This window comes from Myodes glareolus, chromosome 3, assembly GCF_982192425.1.
Source record: "Myodes glareolus chromosome 3, mMyoGla1.1, whole genome shotgun sequence".
NCBI lineage: Eukaryota > Metazoa > Chordata > Mammalia > Rodentia > Cricetidae > Myodes > Myodes glareolus.
The window spans coordinates 99,282,853-99,305,539 of record NC_142028.1 but is presented as its reverse complement, the minus strand read 5'-3'; the positions used below and the strand labels follow the sequence as shown (position 1 = coordinate 99,305,539).

The following is a 22,687-nucleotide window of genomic DNA, read 5'->3' as shown; positions in this document are numbered from 1 at the left end:
TTTATTAAAATACAAGTAAAAATGCTTTGACTTCAAAATTTAAGTGAAAAAACATGTTACTTTGGAGAAGAGCATTTGGTTTTGCTTCCGCAGGAAAAGAGAAGCTGTAGATTCATTCTGGATTAAGAAAAATCAGGTTTGATCAAGGAAGACCCCCTAAGAAATTTCTAATGACCTAGATGTCTGAGTTCTACATCCAGAACAGTTTCAAGACTGCTGGCTGATATGATCTAGGCTGACAGAATACTCCAGTCAGGACTTGATCATAATTCTAAACTTTTTTATATCCCCATAGATTATAAGTGCCCCCAGAAAGTAGCCTGGAAAACTACACCCACATTCTCCAAAAATTTCCTTTATTTAGAGTATTGGTTACAAGTTGTACGGATAATGGTCAGAAAGAAAGCTAAACAAGAAAGATTAGATTCAGAGTTCTTATTTTGAAAATAAAAGTGTCGGGGGGGGGTGCTGTGGAACAATGATCTCATACCCTGTCACTTATATTGTATTAGTTAAATAAAATGTTGATCAGTTTGTAGCCAGGTAGGAAGTATAGGTGGGGTGACCTGGCAGAAAGTAGAGACGGGGCAACCAGAACAGGAGAATTCTGTGAAGAGGAAAGAGTCTGTAGTTGTAACCCAGATACAGAGGAAGCACCATGAGAATGCCTCCCTGAAAAAGGTATCAAGCTACGTGGCTCACCTAGACAAGAATAATGGGCTAATATAAGATGTAAGAAAGAGTCAATAAGAAGCCTGAGCTAACAGGCCAAAAAGTTATGATTCATCTAGACCTCTGTGTATTTCTTTGGGACTGAATGGCTGTAGGACCAGAGGGGACAGAAATCACTATCAACAAGTTTGAATTTTCAAAAATATTATTGATTGTATGTAATCTTTCAGCTTAAAATAAAAGAGTCACTAGAATTACAGGGCAAAAAAATGTTAAATTCAATTTCATTTTCAAGGATGAAACACTCACTTGTGGTGACTCTGGTTCATAAAATTTACCTCATATCTAAATATTAGACTAAATTTAACAATTCAGAACAAACCATTATACTATGTTTGTTATGATATTATGATGGTCCTAATATTCAATAAAAATACCCTTTCACTCTACAGCAGTAAAATAAAATGCAAGTTCACCAAGATAAAACAGACGTTCCAACAAGCAAATTGGAGAAAACAATAATCCCTTGCCAGAATAATCACTTAGAGAATTCTGAGATAATGACTAACTTCTCTTTGCAATTCTCTCACGAAAATATAGTTATATTTCTGGCAGAATCTGATATATTTTAATAGGGAAATATAGTTACATTTCTGGCAGAATTTGATATATTTTAATAGGGGCTGCCGAACAACCCCAAGTTTGTTACTTTTTTGATCCTTTAAAAAAAATCTCTTTGGATTGTTTTCAATGCCCAGATTGGGGTTTTCAGTCACAGAAAGAACTGCTTAATAAATGATGTCTTGACTCAAAAGTATTGTTCACACATAAAAAAACAGGAAGTGTTTTATTTGCTAGAAAATCCTGAGAAATATTTTTGTGACACCATTAGTAAGATGAAGAGTCTGGATGAAAGGGAAGGCATGGATTTCGCATCTTGAAGAGCCTGTACTTATTAGCGCTTTGAGCAGAACCCAGTAAGGGCCGTCTCTTCAGGAGACTGATGAAGCCTCATTAGGAAGGGGCTGCAAGTGTTTTGAGAGTAATCCCTCACAGAAAGCCCCATCACAGTCTGAAGTGGATACTAGACAAATGTGTCTACCTGCGATCAGTACCTTTGATTGGAGAGACTTGCATGTATCTCTGCTTTAAGGGGAAGATGTGTATACAAGTGTAAAATCACCCTGCAGATTTTTTCCTAGACCCAGACTTAGAGATACAAAGTCAAGAACCCAAAGCAGACAGACTCCTGGGTTGAAGTGGGCTGAGAAGTACCATCACTTCTGCAGACACTTCCATTGCTCTGATTTTTCGCTGGAACTGCCCTTTCAGTTTGGCATAAATCTATTTTCATATCATTTGAAGTTAAGAAAACTAAAGACGATTGTACTCTAACATCATTAGTCATCTGCATGACTACTCCCTTCTTTATGTTACCTTTTTGATTTCTTAGCACAGAATAACTGGCAGGTGTCATAAATTTATGTTGCAGCTTTTTAAGATAATTTCTGCCTTGGGATAAATGGTAAACATCCCCATATCTCTTTAAAAAGTTCAGGATTTCTTTTAGGTTTCTGGTGCGATTGACAGAAGGACATGTTGGTAGAAAAGTCTACCACCCTGAGAGGTGGAAGGAGTAGCTAAAGAATTCCCAGAAATGCCTTGAACTATATTGCCTGCATGCTCAGTTCAGGAATATGGCACTTACTTTAAGCCTGATCTAACTCTATCATGTTTGTCAGTTCTAAGAGTTCCAAAGATGTCTCTTGCTTCAGGCAGTGCCGGACATCAAGCTATCAAGTAATCTGAAGTCTAAGTAACCTTAGCTATTACGGTAAGAAGCAGTGAAAGCCATATGAAGTAATATAAATATCTGCAGTATATTTGCTTTTAAATCACAGCATTAATCAATGATTTCATTCACAGATATATATGCTAATTTTCTTCCATTCTGCGCCAGGCATTATGAGGTCATTTAAGTATAGCTGCATTTATGAAGAAGCAGATTTCTATAGAATTAGATTTAATATTTATAAAATAACCCTTAGCTATTATAAAGTAAATAAAAAAGTTGACAATGCTACAGTTCTATTTGAAGAACTGCTAATAGGAGGATTTGGAACAAACTTCCTCAAGCTATATATTTAATTCATCTTTATTTTATACCTGTGCCCTATCTTCCTCCACATCCTACCCTTCCCGACCACTTTCCCTCTAACCACCCAGTTCCCTCTTTTCCATCTTCATCCAGGAAAGGGCAGGTCTCCCACGTGTATCAACAAAACATGGCGGCTGGGTGGTGGCCCACGCCTTTAATCCCAGCACTCGGAAGGCAGAAGCAGGCAGATCTCTGTGAGTTCGAGGCCAGCCTGGTCTACAAGAGCTAGCTCCAGAACAGGCACCAAAAGCTACAGAGAAATCCTATCTCTAAAATCCAAAAAAGCAAAACAAAACATGGCATATCAAGTTGCAGTAAGACGAAATAAACACCCCCCTTATGTATTAAGAGTGGGCAAGGTGACCCAGTATGGGGAAAGGTCCAAAAGCCAGTAAAAGAGTTGGAGACAGCTATTCTTCACAGTGCTAGGAGTGCCATAAGTGGATCAAGCCACACAACTCTAACATATATACAGAGGATCTAGGTCAGTCACATGCACGCTAGCCTGTTAGTTTTTTTAGTTCAGTCTCTGTGAGCTCATATAGCCCAGGTTAATTGATCCCTCCTATGATGTCCTTGAGCCCTCTATCTCCTATGTTTCTTTCTCCTTCTCTTCCACAGAATTCCTGAACTCCACCTAATGTTTATTTGTGGGTCTCTTGATGGCCAGTTCAGGGTACTTATCCACTATTGCTAGGAGCCTAAGCTGGTCCTTCCTGTAGGTTTCTGGGAGATTGCCCTGTGCCAAGCTTTCAACTGATCCCAAATGTCCTCCCCGCACGGGTCACCCTCTCTGCCCCCCAACATGATCTCTTGCGTTCCCATCCTCACCTGTCCTCAGTCCACTTCCAAAATCTTATCTATTTCCTCTTCCCAGGGAGATCTGAGTGTTTACACATGAACCCTTTCTGTTTCCTAGGCTCTCCGAGTCTGTGGATTGGAGCACAGTTATCTATTATTTTACATTTAATAGCCACTTATGAGTACATACTATGTTTGCCTTTCTCAGTCTGGGTTACCTCACTCAGCGGAGACAAAACTAAAATTCTAGGAAACAAGTTATATCAAGATAATCATTGGATACTTGAGTTTTCTGAGGAGTTTTCTGCCCAGGCATGTGAGTTGCAAACCTAAACAGCATTTCTTTATGAAAAGTACTGTGTAGATGCTGGTGAATCATAGAGGATGCTGAAAATTGTGGTGATTATTTCTATGTAAAAATCTCAACAGATTTCTCATGGTAATCCCAGCTATTCTACATGAACGATTGAGACAGGAGGATAACAATTTCAAGGACTGCCAGTTCTACAGATTGAATTAACTCGTTTGGAAACCTGAAGAATATTGTCAGAGAACTGAGGGAGAGGAGAGCATAGTGAGGAATGTCCTGGAGTAAGATGTTCAGCAAACTCTAACTAGAGGATGGAAAAACCATGGAAAAATATAAGATTCTATGTGAGACATACTAGTAAATTTAAGCCATAAAAGAGTATGTTAAACCAAAGCTTTAATATATATTTGCATTTTAGGATTGAAAAATTTTGAAGGAAGTCCAAATTTGATTCCTGCAGAGCTGGAATCCCAGGGACCAATGGGAAAGTTATTATCATGGGTTGAGAGAGAAGGGACACTGTAGCAAAGCCAGAGAAATTAAATAAGGTATTCAGAAATAACCAAGCCTAATTAAATTGGTTATGATGAATTAAAGAGAGAGAAGTTCAGAACACACTGAGATTTCTGTCTTCTAGGTAAAGTACAGTATCTATAAAATCAGTTCCAGCTACGGTAAAGATAAGGCTTTGGAATTCAACCAGGTACCACTTTTTACAGTTCAGAGCATTTGAAAGAAACTATGTAAATCCATTGAGACAAAATGTTACCATCTACACAAAATTACTATTAGTAATTTCATAGAATTTTTGAAAAGATAATTATGAAAATATTTAGCAAAGTACCTTGTCCATTATCTACATATAACATGTATCCTCTTTGTGGGACTGAATATATCTTGAACTTAAACATCCTCTATGATTACCAAAGAGGTCTGTGAGAAGAAATTTAGTTATGTTTGAGATATTTGAAGTTTTCATGGTCTGTCTGAGAGATAAACCCAGTAGGCTTAGAGACAAAGGCTGAATAGTTGAAAGGGGGTGGAAATCCACACTTAAGAAGCTACAGATAATCTAATATTTTTAAAGATTATATGTGACCGGCAAGAAGACTCAGTGGGTAAAGAACTTTGTGCCAAGCCTGATGACCTGAGTTGATCCCCAGAACGCACATGCTGGATAGAGAACTGAGTCCTGTGATTTTCTCCTGATCTCCTTATATCTGGTACAGTTCTCTTATACCCACATAAGTGTGTGTGTACACACATATCTGAACAAACACACAAGTGAGAAATGTAATAAAACTTTAACAGAAGTTTCAGGAAAGGTTGTCATGGCAATTAAAATCACATGAATGGATTTCAGTGTCTCGTGGATCAACTCAGAGAAAATCAAGTTGAGTTATCTAGTGACCCACACTAAAAAGATAAGGAGGAAAAGAGCTTTAAAAACAACCAAAATAGGGGTTAAAATAACAAAATAAACACCAAATCTTTCTTGTAGATTACATTTGGAAGACTTTACTAAGAAAACTATTAGCAATCTAACAAGTCAATGCTTTATACTTCTGGCATAAATGAGTGCGGTGATAGAAGTTTCCACCACTGCAGGGAGCCCTTACTGACTGGGAAAATTAGAGAAAAGCCATTATATTTATGAAGAAGTCAGGGCATAGATATTCCAGGACAAAGTTAACCTAAAATGGAAGAAGGTACAAATTTTTCTTCCACCAATGAAAATAAGAAGGATAGGAAGAACAACAAAGACTAGAAATGATAAGCTTCCAGAATTAAAACAACTTTTGTTTTCATTCTATTAGTAAGTTTTAATATTTATCTTCTAATAACTTATATTTTCATGATTTCATCTATGTTTTGAGATTGTAGTATAATTACATGATTTCTTTTTTTCCCTTTCCTGCCTCCAAACCTTCTCATATAACCATACTTTTTCTCTGTCAAATTCAAGTACTTAAAGAAACTGAGAGAGGAGGCATAGTCTTCCCTTAGGGAAGACTATACAAGTTGGTTATTCAATAGCAAATTCCCAGTCCTGAAAAGCTAGGTAAAAGTAGCATTATATATACTGGGCAGATTGTATTTAGCAATATATGTGTGTACACATATACATCTATGCATGTAGCAACAATTTAGCAATTTTTAAGTACCTTAATTAGTTTGGTTATCACCTTCTTTTTTGCAATACCTCTAGATAAAATAAATTATTAGATTTTTTTAAACACAGTTTTTACTGAGTAAAACTTAACAACTTACCAATGTCCTCTGTAACACGCTTAATAAAAACCCAGAAACAGATATTAAGGTTCAACCTGAAGGTCAGAAAAGCAAAACTGCCAGCCCCTGACTTTTACTTCTACCTCCAGGAATCCTCAGAATGAGACTGACTGAGCGTTGTCTCCTCCCATTTTATATTTCTTCCTAGAGCTGGAATTAAAGGCATGCACCACTACTGTCTGGTTTCTACAGCAAACTAGTGTGACTACTGGGATTAAAGTTGTGTGTCACCACTGCCTGGTCTGTAAGGCTGAACAGAACTGCTGATTTACTCTCTAAACTTCAGGTAAGCTTTATTTGTTACAATAAATGAAATATCACTACAGTGCTCTAACTTATAAGAACAGAAAAATGACATTGCAGATATTCACTGTTAAAAAGCACCTCCAGAGAAATGGGGCCTCAAGAGTTTCATCATCAGTGCTGAAAAACAAGGCTATAAAGAGGTAGCTTTTGTAGATAGTAGTGTGTTCCAGAGTGATGCTAATAAGCTTCCTGTAAAGCTGACACCAGGTAAATAACAACTCTCAAGTTATAGTTGCCCCAGAAATAAAATGATTTGTGTTGTTTGTGTATTGCCATAAATGAGAATTGCTTAAACATTAGGTTACTGGGAGGACATCATTTTTAGATATCATTCTTTTACTATGATCATTATCTTAGGCTTAAATTGGAATTCTAAGTAATTAACATTTTATCTTCTTTACATTTGAAAAAAAAGAAGTATTGCAAGACCTTTCCTGGTATATAAACAAGACTCTGATTAGAACATCTCTATTTTATTATAGTATGAATACAAACAGCAATGGCCCTCTCTTTTGGGTGATTCGAGCTTTAGCTCTGGATTTAAAGCCAATGTCAACTATAGTAAATGGAACAAAGAAAAGAATCACCCATTACGAAATTCCAAGGCAAATGGATGGAGTTAGAAAATATTATACTGAGTGAGGTAAACCAGAAAAACAGATTTCACATGTTTTCTCTCCTTTATAGATGTTAACTTTGGATCTTCAGTTATGCATATTTCATTTTGGAATACCCATAGTGTTCAGGAAATTAGTAAGGAAGGACCAGTGGTACATTTCAAAATATAGGAGATAGAATGCAGTGGTATAGTTAACGAGTAAAATAGACCAGAAAGGGTTGGATTGGCATCTAGGACTAGAGAGCAGGGCAGAGGAGGAAATACAAAGAGGGGTAAATAACACCAAACACCTTTTGGGAAGTTTATCAAGAAACTTGTCTTTTATTGCAGAAGCTTGGGCCTGATACTGCTGAACACCATATCTGGGTCCTACTACAGCCAGAAGTTAGATTGATCTCCATGCCCGTGTTCCCAACAATAGCCACAAGGATGCTGGCTTCTAGGTTGCCAACTGTGACCCTATTGGGTCTGATGGATGTGCAGCTGCCAAGGCCATTCCTACCTGAGGGGTCTACACTGCCACCTATGACCATGGAATTGTCTGGGTCTGGGCTGATGCCATGGGTCTTGTCTGGGTCTGGTGACCCCACTGCAGCCAGGGTCTGTGTTGATATCCATGGTTCAGGTTACCACCATCAAAGACAGTACAGAAGCCTTGGATCTGAGCTGACACTAGAGGCCATTTTGGTGTCCAAGGATCATGCTGCCTTTGGGGCCATGCAGATCAGGGTGCTCTGCAGTGCTGCCTAGGGCCATGTTTGTAGATATCAGAGCCTAACTGTGGCTAGGGGCCATGGATGGGTCCATGGCCCTTCTACTGTGGGGACATTGGAAGCAGTGTGATTACTCAGGGCCTCTATTGCCACCTAGGACCATATTGGGTTCTCAGGACCATGCTAATGCTGGGATAAGGCAGATCTGAAAGGCATGTGCTGCCACGAGGGTCCATGGTGATGTCTGGGCCCAAGCTGTTTCTTCTGCCCTAGTCTGAATCTGTGGTCCTGCCACAGTTGGGATGTGTGTTGATGTCCCGTTGTTTTTGTTACAGCAGAGGCCCACACGAACCATGTGTTTAATCGTGCTTTGAAGTACAAGGGCTTTGCTGAGCTGGCCTCGCCTCTCACTGACCCAGAGAGAGCCATGCCCCTTGTCGACCCCGGGAGAGCTGCTCCCCTCACCTGAGAGCGGACCATGCCCCTTCTTGTCCCTGTGAAAATGGACTCCAATGACCCCAACATGAGAAAGCTAGCCCCAACCTTAATAAGAGAGTTGCCTCCCGCACACCCTTGGGAAAGAGGGCCCTACCCCTCACAACAAGTGTAACAGATCTAGTCCAGCCCCTCACTTGAGAGAATGGTCCCACTGGTCTGGACACAGCAGTCACCCAAGTATATATCCAATGACTCAAAGACACACAAAGATGTCGGAGGATTATCTGTGGGGATACAGTGTTGATGACGTGTCAGGGACCTCACACCTATTGAACAACACATTGCACAATGACCATTTGTAAGGAAGGTTGTTTGGACAAAAGGGTGTACAACATTATACACAGAGCTCCAATGTTATCAAGCCAAATGAAGAGGCTATGGAGAAGCAAAGACAAAAGAGTGAAGTGTTTTTTGTTTGTTCTTATTTTGTTTGCTTTTTTTGGTTGGTTGGTTTTTAATTGAAATGGATACTTGTATTTGTATTTGCATATTACTATTTTTTCTTCTTTTTAATTTTTATCTTATTTTTTATTATTTTTTTTAATTTTCCTTTGGGGGGACACTACAAGGCAAGGGTGAGGGGTGGGTATGTAGGGACTGAGAGATGGGTATGATTTCATGGCATGAAATTTCCAAAGAATAAATTTTAAGAAAAAAAAAAGTATTAGGCAGAACAAGCCAGGGAGAGGAATCCTGTGTGAAACACTTGTCCATGACTTTTGGTCCAGTTCCTATAATCTTATGGAGTCCTGTGTGTGATTTCTCTTTGGAGCATGCCGGCTGTGGGGTACCGGGAGGGAACAGAAACCCCAACAAGCTGGCCCCTCATGTTACATATGGCGCCCACGTGGATAACTGAATCCACAGAAAGCCTGAGAAAGTTTGGGAAAGAATAGAGTAAATCATGTTTTCTTGGTAGCAGCAATTTCCTAGGTCTGCTCTGCTTGCTAGAGGCAAGCAAGCACTCTCATCTAAGAGAGGCTTCCTGACTCAGCTTTAGCTGCAAAACTTTGCAGCTCCTTTAAGAGGTCCTGCCACGAAACACTTAAGTGGTGCTGGTGAAAAGCTGAATGCATGCTTTTTGGCTTTCAGCTGTAGCAGGAAAAAAGCTGCGCTGTTTTAAAATGCTGACTTTCTGGGCTGTCCTGCCAGGACAAACTCTGACTCTTGCAGGCAGGCAGTCCAACTGAGTGTGGTCTGTGAGCGGAATGTTGCAGTTTGCTTGCTGGCAAGGACCTTGAAACGCCATAGAGTTGTGGCAATAAAAATGGCTGCAGTCAGTACCTCAGCCATGAGGCTGGAAAGCTAAGGAATGGGCTAATTCCAGCCGTAAAAGCCACAGTTTTAGTCCTCTCCTTAAAGACTCACGTGGTCAGAAAAAGAGAGATATACAGTAAAGAGAGATTCAAAGACAAAGAAAACCTCTAAATGGTTTATAGTGTGTTAAAAATATATGCAGGCTAAAGGTTAAAGTCATTAAAAATAAAAAAGAAAGAAAGGGAGACATAGGGTGTGGTGGTACACACCTTTATTCCCAATGCCTGGGAGGCAGAGGCATATTGACCTCTGTGACTTCAAGGGGCAGAGGTAAATTGACCTCTGTGACTTCAAGGTGTGGTATTGCACACCTTTAATCCCAATGCCTGGGAGGCAGAGACAGACAGATCTCTGTGAGTTCAAGGTGTTGTAGCACACACCTTTAATCCTAGCACTGGAGAGGAAGAGACAGAGGGATCTCTGTGAGTTCAAGGACAGCCTGGTCTACAGAGTTATCCCAGGACAAAGATATACAGAGAACCTGTCTCAAAAGGTAAAAGTAAAAATAAAAGAAATAGAGGTTAAAATAAAGCCGCATAAAGATGGAAAATACACAGAGAATCTTGATACTGTATGCTATTATGCTCTTTTTGAATTATTTGAATGCTGAGCAAGGAGCAACAGCTACTAAAAGACTTTTGTTTATAAATGCTGCTGAATTAATCCAAGAAAGATATTTTGAAAATACCTTGGCTTCAAAATTGAAGTCAAAAGGTATGTTACTTTGGAGAAGAGATTGTGCTTTTGTTTCCACAGGAAATGAGAAGCTGTGGATTTATTCAGAGTTAAGAAAAATCATCTTTGACCAAGGGAGACCACCTGAGAAATCTCCAGTAGGAACAGATGGCCCAGATGACAGAGTTCTACATCCAGAACGGATTCGAGACTGCTGCCTGAGATGATCAAGACTCACAGGATACTCCAGTCAGGACTTGATTATAACTCTAAATTTTCTTTAGGTCCCCATAAGATTATCAGCACCCCCAACCAGCAGGAAGTAGCCTGGAATACTACACCCACATTCCCAACAAATGGACTATGGGTATTTTCTTTTGTTTTTTTAAAAAAAGGGGGAAATAGTGTAGGAGAATTATCTGTATTCTGTCAATCATGTATTTTAATAAATGCTGATTGGCCAGGCAGGAAGTATAGGCGGGGAAACCAGACAGGAAGTAGAGGTGATGCAATGAGAACAAGAGAATTCTGGGAAGCAGGCAGCTCCCTCCAGCACTCCTGTGCAGACCACCGAAGCAGCGACAAGTAAGCTGACAACTGAAAAAGGTACCAAGCCATATGGCTAACATAGGTAAGGATAATGGGATAACATAAGTTATAAGAGCTAATAAGTAGCCTGACCTAATGGGCCAATCAGCTTTATAACTTATAGAGATCTCTGTGTGATTGATTTTCTCTGGGACTTGCAGGTTGTGGGGTACCAGGCAGGAACAGAAACCCCAACAAGCTGGCCCCTCATGTTACACTTGGTTTTTAATTGAAATGGGTACTTGTATTTGTATTTGTATATTACTATTTTTTCTTCTTTTTAATTTTTATCTTATTTTTTATTATTTTTCTAATTTTCCTTTGGGGGGGACACTACAAGGCAAGGGTGAGGGGTGGGTATGTAGGGACTGAGAGATGGGTATGATTTCATGGCATGAAATTTCCAAAGATTAAATTTTAAGAAAAATAAGTATTAGGCAGAACAAGCCAGGGAGAGGAATCCTGTGTGAAACACTTGTCCATGACTTTTGATCCAGTTCCTGCCTTTACTTCCTTCAGTGATGAACTATTGATGTGGAGTTTTAAGGGACATAAACACTTTTATCTCCAAGTTGCTTTTGGTCATGGTATTCCTGTAATAGAAACGCTCAGGCTCCCCTGCTCTTAGTTACCCTCCAGACCATGACAGTAAGAGCTCACTGCTGGAAATACCACACACTTGAATCAAAGAAATAAAGAAATCAGTGCTACTGGATAACTTTCATAGTACTGGAAGGTGCTACAAAGGCTAGAGGAGAAGAAAAGTATCCATCAGTATAAGTCATCCTTGAGCACTGTGAGGTATACTAATGACATGTTTACTTGTGCAATAGTGGCAGACCATCATGGGGGTAAGCAGCCACTCTCTGATTGGTTTTAAGTCCTCCACAAAATCAAACTCATATCTGGTACCATTATTGGGCCAAAACCTATGGTTAGACAAGTCATAGGTTGAAGGAAAACCCTACTACTATTGTCCTGCCAAAAGCACAGTGTGAAACAGACTTCTAATGAATTATTGCCCCGCTCTTCGGTTAAAGGGTCTCCAAACTCTCACCAGAGAAGTTTCTATTTGCTACTGATCAATTCAGGGACTCACTACTAGAGAAGTTCAGAGAAGACAGTGTGGAATGTTCAACCCTAAGCAGAACATGTACGCTGCACGACTCCTCCAAAGCTCAAGTATAATTTCCAAAGAAGAGGCAGAAAGAGTGTAAGAGTCAAAGACAATGAACTACTATAAGGAAACAGCATCTCTGGCAAAACCGAGCAGGAGGTGTAACAGCATGTACAGACTTGTGCAAGCAACAAGCAGTTCAAATCTCAGCACGGAGAGGGGAATCACACTTGAAGTTTTACCCCTAGCTGAGGAGCGATTCGTAATTAATAGCTACTAGGATAAGGAGTCCTGGTTTTCCCTAAGACTGCTTCCACTGGGGAACTGACCACGTTCCAGAGGAAGGTCACACATCTAAGAATATATCAGCAGCACACACTGAACTTTGACAGATTTGTAAACAAGTCTTAGGGGTACAGCATTTGTTGAGTGGATAAGCGGTGGTGGATCTGGGAGGAGTTAGGGGACGGGTGACCACGATCACATTGCAAAAAGTATTCTTAAGATTTTCATAAGTTTGTTTGGATGCTCACCTTTATAGACCTGTATGGAGGGGGGAGGACCTTGGACTTCCCACGGGACAGGGAACCCTGACTGCTTTTAAGACTAGGGAGGGAGAGGTGGGGAGGGGTATATGGGGAGGGGGAGGTAGGGAGGGGAAGGGAAAAGGAAGGCAGGGAAGAGGTGGAAATTTTTAATTAATAAATAAATAAGTAAATAACAAAATAAATAAAAAAGAATATTATTGTCATGACTCCATGAGAATTGAACCCAAAGTAGACATCTTAAGTAAATAAAATATTGTACTAGCACAGTGAGAACCAGTTCTCCGGGATGAGGCTTCCAAGTGGCCAAGGAAGAACAGAAGCCAGCTGTCCTATCCGGTCCCCTTACCAATAAACTGTGAAGTCATGAACTCTAGATGACTTTTACTCATTACTACCATTATCCTAAATCTCTCTATATACTAACTTCCTTCTAAACACTTATCTTTATACCCATAGTTAAATGTGGCTTTCACTCCCCAACAGCAAGCTGACATTTTACAGAAGATAGAGATCATTACAAAAATCCATAACTAGCCACAATGCAGGGAACATGGCCATTGGGCACCCTGCTCTGATTGATAAAGCACAGCCTGTATACCCAAAGCTCAGAGAACATGGCAGATGAACAGATAGAGATACAGTGAAATAGTTAGAGGACCACAACATCTACTCTGTGATTGGATCATCTATATATGGCAGGGAAACTACTGATGAACTCAATGGTTGCTTAAACCAGCCCTGAGAAACAATAGCACCAACTGGCATGGGAATGGAGATGGGAAAATCTCACAACATCCCACCTGTCGATGAAGAGCTACAAACTAACGGTTACTGAGACAGGAATAATCAGAGCACTTGATAGTTCACGTAATCTCAAGAAGTATGCCGTAACAATATACACATGAACAACAGTAAGAGGCAATGAATTTTATGACTAAGAGAATTTGGAAATAGATGAGGGTCATATATAAATATAATACTCAAACATTAAAGTCTCAAAGAAAACCTATCTTTTTCATTAATTGTTATAGTTACATATGTCTATCAACTTGAAATTGGGGTCCTGAGAAGGGTATGCGACAGTAGAGTTGGAAGGAGCTGTTAAGAAGAAAGGGAGTAATAAAATGCTATAATTCAAATTCAATTAAAATACATTAAAAAGTTTAAAATAAAAAGAAACCTAAATTGATATAAAATTAAATAACATCTTTCAAAAGAGTATATTTACACAGAACAAGCTGCGTTTCTGGGCATCTTAGCATTATCCTTTCATGTCCCTTAATAACATATCATTCTGTTGGCTGCTCCTTTCCAGTCCATTTAAGAGTTCCACTTTATTTATTTATTTATTTTTTACCATAATGAGACCTTTAGTAGTCTGTTCTTAGTTTTCTCAATTCCCTTGTCTGCTTGGGTGATTTTAGACCTGTTTTCATCTTTGCTACTGAATTTGTTCTGATGCTTTTGAAATATTTGTATTCATTTGAATTTACTTGGATCACACACAGACACACACACGCACACAAACACACACACACACACACATAAAGAATTTCTAAACACTGAACGCATGTCACTTTTGTTATATTGCCAGTCAAAACTCTATACTTATTACTTCAAAACTTAACCTGTACTTTTTCAATTATACTTTTTTATATACTCTTGTATTTCCTAGTTAGGTATATAGCCATTCAAGGAAGACAGCTGTGGAAAAAAAAATCTCATATTTAAATCAAATCAAAGTCATCATGTTGATTTGTATTTAGGGTTTTTATTAAACTTTTATTTTTTAATAGTATTTGTACTAGTTAAGGGTTCTGTATATAATTTTGTCATGTTTTTGGTTTCTTTTTCTTTGCCAGTATTGGAAATGTATCCTTTCATTGAAAGTAACTCTTTCACACAAATTTTAAAATATCTTAGTTCTTAAGATGTAATTCTTTAATAAAAATAATGTAGTACAGTTTGCATGTGTGTACACACATATGTGCATAAATGTACATGCACATGTCGGTGTGTGTCCATGCCTGATCATTCAAGTGTATCACTAACATCTGGATGTCAGATGACATCTTGCAAGGGTCAGTTCTTTCCTTCCATTGTGTTACTCCTGGGGATCAAACTCGGGTACTCAGGTTTGCAACAAGTGCCTTTACCCATGGAACCATTGTGCCAGCCCCAATTTAGTTCACTTCAGGTGTAAGTAAATATGTCTACAGTTTTGATCCTTTTTCCTTTCTACATTTATAAAACCATTTACTTTAAAAATCTGATTAGAAAATTTTGATTACTAATTGATGTTAGTTACCTGTATTTGATGCTTTATTTTATTTTTTTGATGTAATCTAGTTTTCCTTCTTTTGTATTACATTTACTTTTCCTCTTTCTATTTGCTTGGCTTGAATGTCCTGGCAAATAAATTTGAACATTCTTGTTCTAATATATGGTGGTTAGAATGTTGTGTACTTCTATGTGTCCTATATTATCAGAGATATGGTAGGTAATGTTTCCACTTGCTTGGTATTAAAAAATTATTTGATGTGTAATTTCATTTTCATTTATATACTGCTTTTCTAAGCATTGAGAGTTTGAGCTTACAACTGTATGACATTTTTCTTTGTTGTCAGTTTTTAATTGTATTGCCCATTGTATAAATAATTGTAATTCATATTAATGCTTCAAAATATGTTGCAATGTTCTTTTTAACCTATATGATATCTAAGGTAGTGCCATTTATAATGTCTCAAAAGATAAATTAAACAAATGTTTCTTTTTAAATGGCAGGAAATTCAAATTAGATGTTCCAAATGACCAACATCCCATTTTTCTAAGATATTCCTGTAAAGCAATTACGTACAATTAAGTAAGAAATTGAAAACTTCCTTAAGTGTATTTCTGGTGAGTGTGCAAAGGGCCGAGGTAGATGCTATATGATCTGCTTGACCACTCATATTTCCTTGAGTCAGGGTGTCTCAGTCACAGGAGGCCAGCAAGTGTCCAGGGTCCTTTCTCTTCTTCTTACACAGAACTGGGGTTAAACATGTGGATTTGTCAGGCATGAAGTTATTTATTTTTTTAATTTTCTTTACTTCTTTTCATTTTTGAGACAGGGTCTTACTATGTAACCCCAGGTGGCTGAAACTCACTCTGTGTACCAGTCTGGCCTCAAACTCAGAGAGTCTAGTACCTCTACTTTTGTGTGCTGGGATTCAAGGTATAAGGTATTATGCCTGGCTTCATAACATGGTGTTTTAAATGCTGACAATTGGAATCCAGGTTCCCATGCTCAGACAGCAAGGACTCTGACCCAGTGAGCAACTTCTCCAACCCGGGCTGTTCACATTTCCAGGTGACAATCTTAGAGAGTTCCCTCGCTTGCTACCACATTTCCCTGGTCAGGGATCCCACTTAATTGTGGCGATCCCGGTGAGTGTAGCAGAAGTCCTGGGCCCTTGTTAGAGAACAAAAGCCAATTAAATTCAGCAAGAGATATATATTTCAATCTTTAAAGTGTTCCTTCTACATTAGAAAGGGGTTAAGTTATCATTTAGGCACAGGGATCAATAAATCACTGTTCTTCATTGTGTTTTATACATCTGTAGCATCATTGTGACTTCCATAGATTAAGAAGTTTCTATGAGAGTTGTGCTTAAACTTGCTTGACATAATTATTGATGCTATTAATTTCTTTTTCGTCTAAATCACAAGATTATTATGAGACTCATTTAATTTTAATATTGCTTTTGATTTTTCTCTACTATTTTATCACAATGGATATTATTCTGACACAATTTTTTTTCAATTCTCTTATGACTTGCACCAACAATGACATACTTTCTTTTTGTTGGTTAAGTTTTGTTAGATACTCACATCAACCATTTTCACAGGAAGTTTGTCAGGTTTCTTTATCCTTCTTATTTATAACTAGTTTATAACTAGATTCTAAGTAATCTCATTTAAGTGTCCTAGCACGTATTTATTTTATGTTATATTCTTTCTCTCTGCATATGATTGTACTTTTTATCTCTCAGTTGCTTTTATTGACACTTTCTTCCTCTAAAACTGCAGTGTTCTACTTTGATCCCTAAAGAGTTGTACCCTCATGATACATGTAGACCGCACTATGTGCATGTATGATGCAGACATTGCTGTATAAGGAAACCACTGTGTGCATACATGATGTACATGCATGACTTCGATAACTCACCTTTGTTTAAATCATCTTTAACTTTTACCTTTTCTTTTCATTTTCCTTTTATTGTGACTAAATTTGTTGTTGGAAGAATTGCGCCTATACTCACTGGTTTTCCTGGAACTATAATATCAATCACGAGTCCCGTCTTGGACTCAGCTATTGTTTAGTAGAATGTTGTTGTTGTGTCTGTGTGTTGCTAAGGGGAACGGATCCTCTTGCAGGTTTCAGGGCTTTCTAAATGTGAAAATCTGAAATTATCACTTTTCTAATAGGTTTTGGAATTTTAAAAATACAGGAATCAAATCTCCAGTTTTTACTTAGACAAAACCTGTCTTAATTTAAAATTTATTAATATATAATTAGTTTCTTTTGCCTTCTTTTGTTATATGAAAGCTTATAAAAGTTAGATGGCATCATTAACAGAGAAGAACAAGCCCAAAGGGAAGGGAATGTAAGCGAAGTATCGATGTTTTCCCCAAGTACGGCTTCCTTATCTTCCAGCTGCTTGTTTCTATTTGGTAGAGTGTCCTTTATTTTTCCAGGGCTCAGAAGACAAGCTATAATTACATCAAAATATTGTAACTATTATTACCAATTGATTTTAAATTGATATTTAGTCATTTCAAAAAAGAAATTTAATGTAAAGTCTCTTGCAAATTGGGATTCTGTCCAGAGAGGTATGCTTTATAACTTTCTAAAAGTTTTTTTCTGTTTTTACAAAGCATTTTATTTTCCTGATAAAAGTTTTAAAAATACATATTTTAGGCATCAAGACCTTCAGCAGTCTTCATTACTTGCAAAATTAAAAGAATTTTTTTGAGAATTTAATTCAAGTGTTATTTTAAATTATTTCCTTTCTTTTTCTCTTCCCTCCAATTCCTCCCACATTCCCCCAGACCTCAAATTCAAAATGTCTTCTTTTTCTATTTTCTAGTAAATATTACGCCTGATTATATATTATATCTATAATATATATACACAGTAAATATATATACATATGCTTCCAATTTCAGTGTTACTAATATTTGTATGTGCTTATTGCTGACTTCTGGAGACTGAATGTTCTATTTTGTGCTGGTCCCTGGAGAGGACTGGTTTTCCCTATCTCAGCAACCATTATTTGCCTATAGCTCAGAAAGCTATGTTTTTTAAGGTCTACAAAGGAATGTATAAAACCAACCTGATATCAGTAGGGATGTATACGTGATTGTATAATTCATAAAAATCAACTATAATTGTTCATGTGTGTGCCTGTCACCTGTAATTCCTGCCTTGGAATTCAAAATAGGGGATCTTGGAGACACCTGGCTATCAAGACTAGCCATGTTGGTGTGATCTGAGTTTGACTGAGAAACCTCAAAGTATCAAGTGTAATAATGATCTCTGAAGAGTCCTTATATCCCCCACTCTTTCTCCCACAGAGACACATCACAAACCTCTTCATACATGTGCTTTTATATATGCATGAGCTACCACACACACACACACACACACACAGGCACACCAGACACACACTGGTGAGCAAAGATATCCAACTTTGTTTTGAGACATGAATTTAGAAAAAAAAAAAACGATTGGGATAAACCTCAGCTACTCAGAACTAGCATTTTGGACTTTATTTTACACATATATTTATGTGCTTAAAATATTATGATAATGATATCTTTATCTTTACTAGGAAATCATCTACATTGAACCTGATGGTAGATATGGAAACAGAAATAAAATAAACTTAGAAAATGCTGATTTACAAACATGGAAGGTATCCTAATTACTGCCGACCATGAGAGTGACTAACAATGCACTTTTATTATCACACGGCATATTGTTCTTGGGTGTACTGCAACATACCAGTTTACTTTCTGTCTAACTCAGGGTAAATCATTTGCCCTCTCATGTCGTCTGTTTTCTCAGGATGTCAGTAAGGATATTCACTGGAGAAACCCTAAGTTCTGTTCCAGTTTTAAGATGCTGTGGTTTTATGACCACGCAGGAACTCAAGTCCCACTTTGCAACTCTGATTCAGCACTTAATGGCTCTCCTGTGTGTGAATTTGAAGTCAGGGTCTCCAAATCTTTTTTCTCATCATCTGTATCTACCGTCCCCACTATTTCTTCGATTTTCTTCTCCAAATATGTCTTCAGTGTCCTTCGTATTTCCTTCATTTTCCTCTGATGTGTGATACAAAAATGGAATCTAAAATAGAGAAAGGAGAATCCATACTTAAATGTAAGAAGTAATATTTTGAAAAGAATTCTATAGTTGTTTTCTTTGATCCTGGATTATTCTGTGTTGTCCTATGTCCCATCTAATATTTGTATCGAGCTTCTGTCTATTTTCCCCCTATTTTCCCTTAGAAAGGAGGAATTTCGACAACCTCTTTGACAAAGGAATGTTTGGAGGGTGGAAAACTCACAGTAACAGAGCACTTGCCAATATTACAACTTCTGCTATCAGTATCAGATACAGAGCAATCTCTCGATTTTCAGCCTTCTTTGGATTCTCATCTGGAAGGAGATAAGGATGTAAATGAGTGTGGAAGAAGAGTAGGAGTAACTGGGAATCTTTATATAGAATAGACTCTGATCATATGAGTTGAGGACTGCCTGCTTCGTCACATTCCTAAACTTCTTGTGTTAGATTGCTTCAAAATTTTTTACTTGCTGCCCTTTAACCTCATAATTTCTGCAGTGGAGTCCAGAATCCAGCCCTGACCCACGCCACTGACTTTGTTCTAAGTTATTCATGTAGATCAATATTTACTTAACATTTTAGTTTTTTTCCTTTTTTAAAACATTACTATAAGCTTTATTAACAGCACTAAGAAAATAAAAAAAGTTCCTTGAACCCTGTCCCCTCAAAGTGCAATACCACAGCTTATGTCACCTTTACAATAGTCTCCTCTGAAACACCGGGTAGTCAAGCGAAGACAGGTCCAACAGTCAAGGATAGGACCTTCAGTTACAACTGGCAAAGAAAAATATAATCATTCAAAGGATATGGCAAGTGTGTTCCTTAGCTCATAAATACAGATTAGGTCGTAGATATTCTCAGGACTCTACAGTTACATTTCTTCCAATACTTTCTCTAGTAGTCAAGATTCTTAAAATTCTTAAAAAGACTGTAAATATTTAGCTGTCTGTGAATGAAATGGAGCAATGATTTCATAGTTTGTGTTAGAGCAGTAGGCTGGGGAGGCATGAGCACTCTTTCCAACTATGCTGTGTGTAAGATCTAAGTTCAATTTCATCATTAGATAACATAGATATTTCCTCTACAGCTCTAAGAAGCGCCTCCAAAGTTAACTAGGGGGAGAGAGAAGCACAGGTAGAAAGGAGGTTGGAAATATGGGCTGAAACCTCAAGGTGCCACATGTACTGTACTCACTGCAATCTTCTGAACAAGCTAAAAGAGAAGCAGAAAGATGGAATGAGCTTAGAGTCAACATCACACATGCCACATCTATGCCCCTGTCATCCCTGCAGTATATACATTTCTCACTACAACTAAACCCCTTGTATCCTGCACATTCCTTCCTCTTCTCATCCCTTAGAGATGAGAACACTGAAATCATTTCAGTGTTACGAGGTAGAAATGCCTCATTACCAACTTCGGCGAAGTTCGTTAGTGTTCCTTTCAGTTGGGATTCCAGGTTTCGGCGGATCTCAAGAAGCTTGCCTTGAATGATAAAGAAACCTAAAACGGATATGGGAGGGATACCAGAAATTCAGGCGATTACTTCAAATTATAATTCCAGCTCTTTTGTGTTGCTCTTCTTCCTCAAATTTCCTCATATCTGTTTACCTTTTGGTACCCTAAAAGTTTCGTCAGTGAAACTATGTCTTACCTTTCCAGGTTTCATTGCCCAGTGTATAAAATTCATGCTTCAGCCATTCTCTCAATTTGACAACATTTCGAACAGCTATTTTAGGAAGGAGAAAGGTACATGTGGGGCAGACAATAATCACATCCCTGAAGTATGTGGAGTGGACCCAGGTGTTTTCTTCCATGCCTCCCTTCCCCCTTTAACCTCCCAAACTCTCAGAACTCCAGCTTCCCTCACCCAGCAACCGAAGCGTCTTATCCTTGTGGGAGACCTCGTAGCTTAAGTGGGTTATGTCCTTATGCTGCTTGTCAAGCAGCTGAGTTCTCCCGGGAACTTCTACAGGTACCAGATTTCCCAAAAAGGTACTAACATCCTCTATGAACTTGGGATCACACTCCAAACAGCCTTTGACCCCACGAAAGGCTGCCAGAGACAGAGACAAAAACAGAAGTTCCCATAGGTCACCCATTTTCTCGTCCCAACCCTTCTCCACAACACAAGTCGTCCTGGCAACTGGTTCACTTAGTTCCTTTCTCTTCAAAAATCCAGGAATGATATCTTTGTCTTGGATATTCTGAGTACACCTTTCCCTCCTGTTCCATCCAAATTTTAGGGAATCTCTTTTCCTTAAGGATCGTCTGTAGTTTTCTTAATTTTATCCTTCATTCCAGAGAGAGAGAGAGAACTGCTGGTTGGGGAGCAGTTACCTGAGTTCTGACTGTAGAACACAGAGAGAAGAGCCTTGAGCTCACACAAGCCGAGTTCTGGGCAGGGGTGCCTAGAGAAGGTTTCTTTAGCTCTCTCTGTCTATATGATGTATGTGTTCTGTCTGACTGCGTAGTGTTAGCAAAAGAAGGTGGATGGTGGAAGAGATCTCATAAGATCTTAGAGTTTAACCCACATTTAGCTTCTAGGAGGGAAGGTAAGCCAAGAATGTTGAATGGTTTGAGTTACCTTTCCATATTGGCAGCAATGTTATTTCAATATAAGTAATGGACATTTATAAAGAGTAAATACAGAGCTCAATAAAAATCAATAAGAAAATAGAAAACAGACAGACAAAACATCCTGACCTATCAGGATCTTTGTCAGATTTATGATCAGTTTATCCTATTAGAAAATAAAAGTATTGCTATTTTCTCTCCAAAAAAAAGAATAATGTTAGATGCATTTTCTATAATTTGTAACCTATAAGAAATTTTTAGAATACATTTGTTAGTGGAATAATTCCTTTAGCTATTTTACAAACATTCATGTGACATTCTTCTTAGCAGGTCTGGAGCTTTGCTCTACATATAGGGCTTGATGGGGACACAATGGTAAGTGGGAATGCAGCAATACTTAGGGTCCCTGAGTAGATACATTCTGAAATACTAATGTTGCAATGTTTTATGTGTAAAATGTAACCATAGTTATCATGGGCTGTTGTCTTGGACCACTTAGCTGGAACACAGACAAGCAGACTTTTCGTTTGCTTTATGAAGTTTTTGTATAAAAGAAAAATGTTCTGATTTATGTGAAGGAATTAAGGTTACTTTTTCTAAAATTGGTTACAATTTTTATTCATTTACTCTTTATGTAGTTGTTACATCCTAGAAATCAGGAAAGGCTGTTAATAAAATTTAGAGAGCTATGACACTATGTAGTCAAGGAGTGGGGAACTTCCCTTTGTGAGGGAAGTTAAAAGAGCTATTATTTACATAGTCACCAAGTGTACAACTACTGTACTAGACCTTCAGAGACACGATCATGAGTCCTCACAACAGAGCATTGCTTTGAGAAGCTGTCATGTCCATTTTATAGACAAGGAATAAAGGATCAGAAAGTAAAGTCATATAATTTGCTGCTTAGGGGTCACAGTTCAAAGTCTTGTCTATTTGGCTCCAAATTCTATATTCTCCACTGTGTCACAATAGCCACATTCTGAGATAAAACAGAAAGTAAATGTTTGAAATTTGGTACTTCAGGAGATAAAAGAGAATTCAAATTATTTTATTAATCTCTAACATGTAAAAGTTTGATCTGATATTACATCCTTTCGACTAGACAATC

The 22,687-nt window shown here is 38.1% G+C and overlaps 1 protein-coding gene across 2 annotated transcripts; it reads right to left on the bottom strand.

Annotated features, from left to right (window-relative positions):
- Positions 1-18,599: 18,599 nt before the first annotated feature.
- Positions 18,600-21,341, bottom strand: Izumo3 (IZUMO family member 3). Of its 2 annotated transcripts, XM_048453449.3 has the most exons (7): positions 20,873-21,341; positions 20,657-20,731; positions 20,416-20,505; positions 20,197-20,214; positions 19,696-19,776; positions 19,226-19,316; positions 18,600-19,005 (listed from the first exon to the last, which is right to left on the bottom strand). In XM_048453449.3, exons 1-7 carry the CDS (start codon positions 21,102-21,104, stop codon positions 18,807-18,809), a joined length of 786 nt encoding a protein of 261 aa, XP_048309406.3. In that variant the 5' UTR covers positions 21,105-21,341; the 3' UTR covers positions 18,600-18,806. The 2 variants fall into 2 exon arrangements, with proteins under 2 accessions (XP_048309406.3, XP_048309407.3); XM_048453450.3 differs by lacking the exon at positions 20,657-20,731.
- Between the last annotated feature and the right edge of the window lie 1,346 nt (positions 21,342-22,687).

What these genes read in the sequence shown, in the direction of transcription:
- Izumo3 (XM_048453449.3), bottom strand. Translation starts at nt 21,104, where the DNA reads ATGGGTGACCTATGGGAACTTCTGTTTTTGTCTCTGTCTCTGGCAGCC. An exon ending in GGGCAATGAAACCTGGAAAG is followed by an intron (nt 20,506 to 20,656) that starts GTAAGACATAGT and finishes TATCCGTTTTAG; the next exon opens with GTTTCTTTATCATTCAAGGC. An exon ending in TTGGCAAGTGCTCTGTTACT is followed by an intron (nt 19,006 to 19,225) that starts GTGAGTTTTCCA and finishes TCTCTATTTTAG; the next exon opens with ATTCCATTTTTGTATCACAC.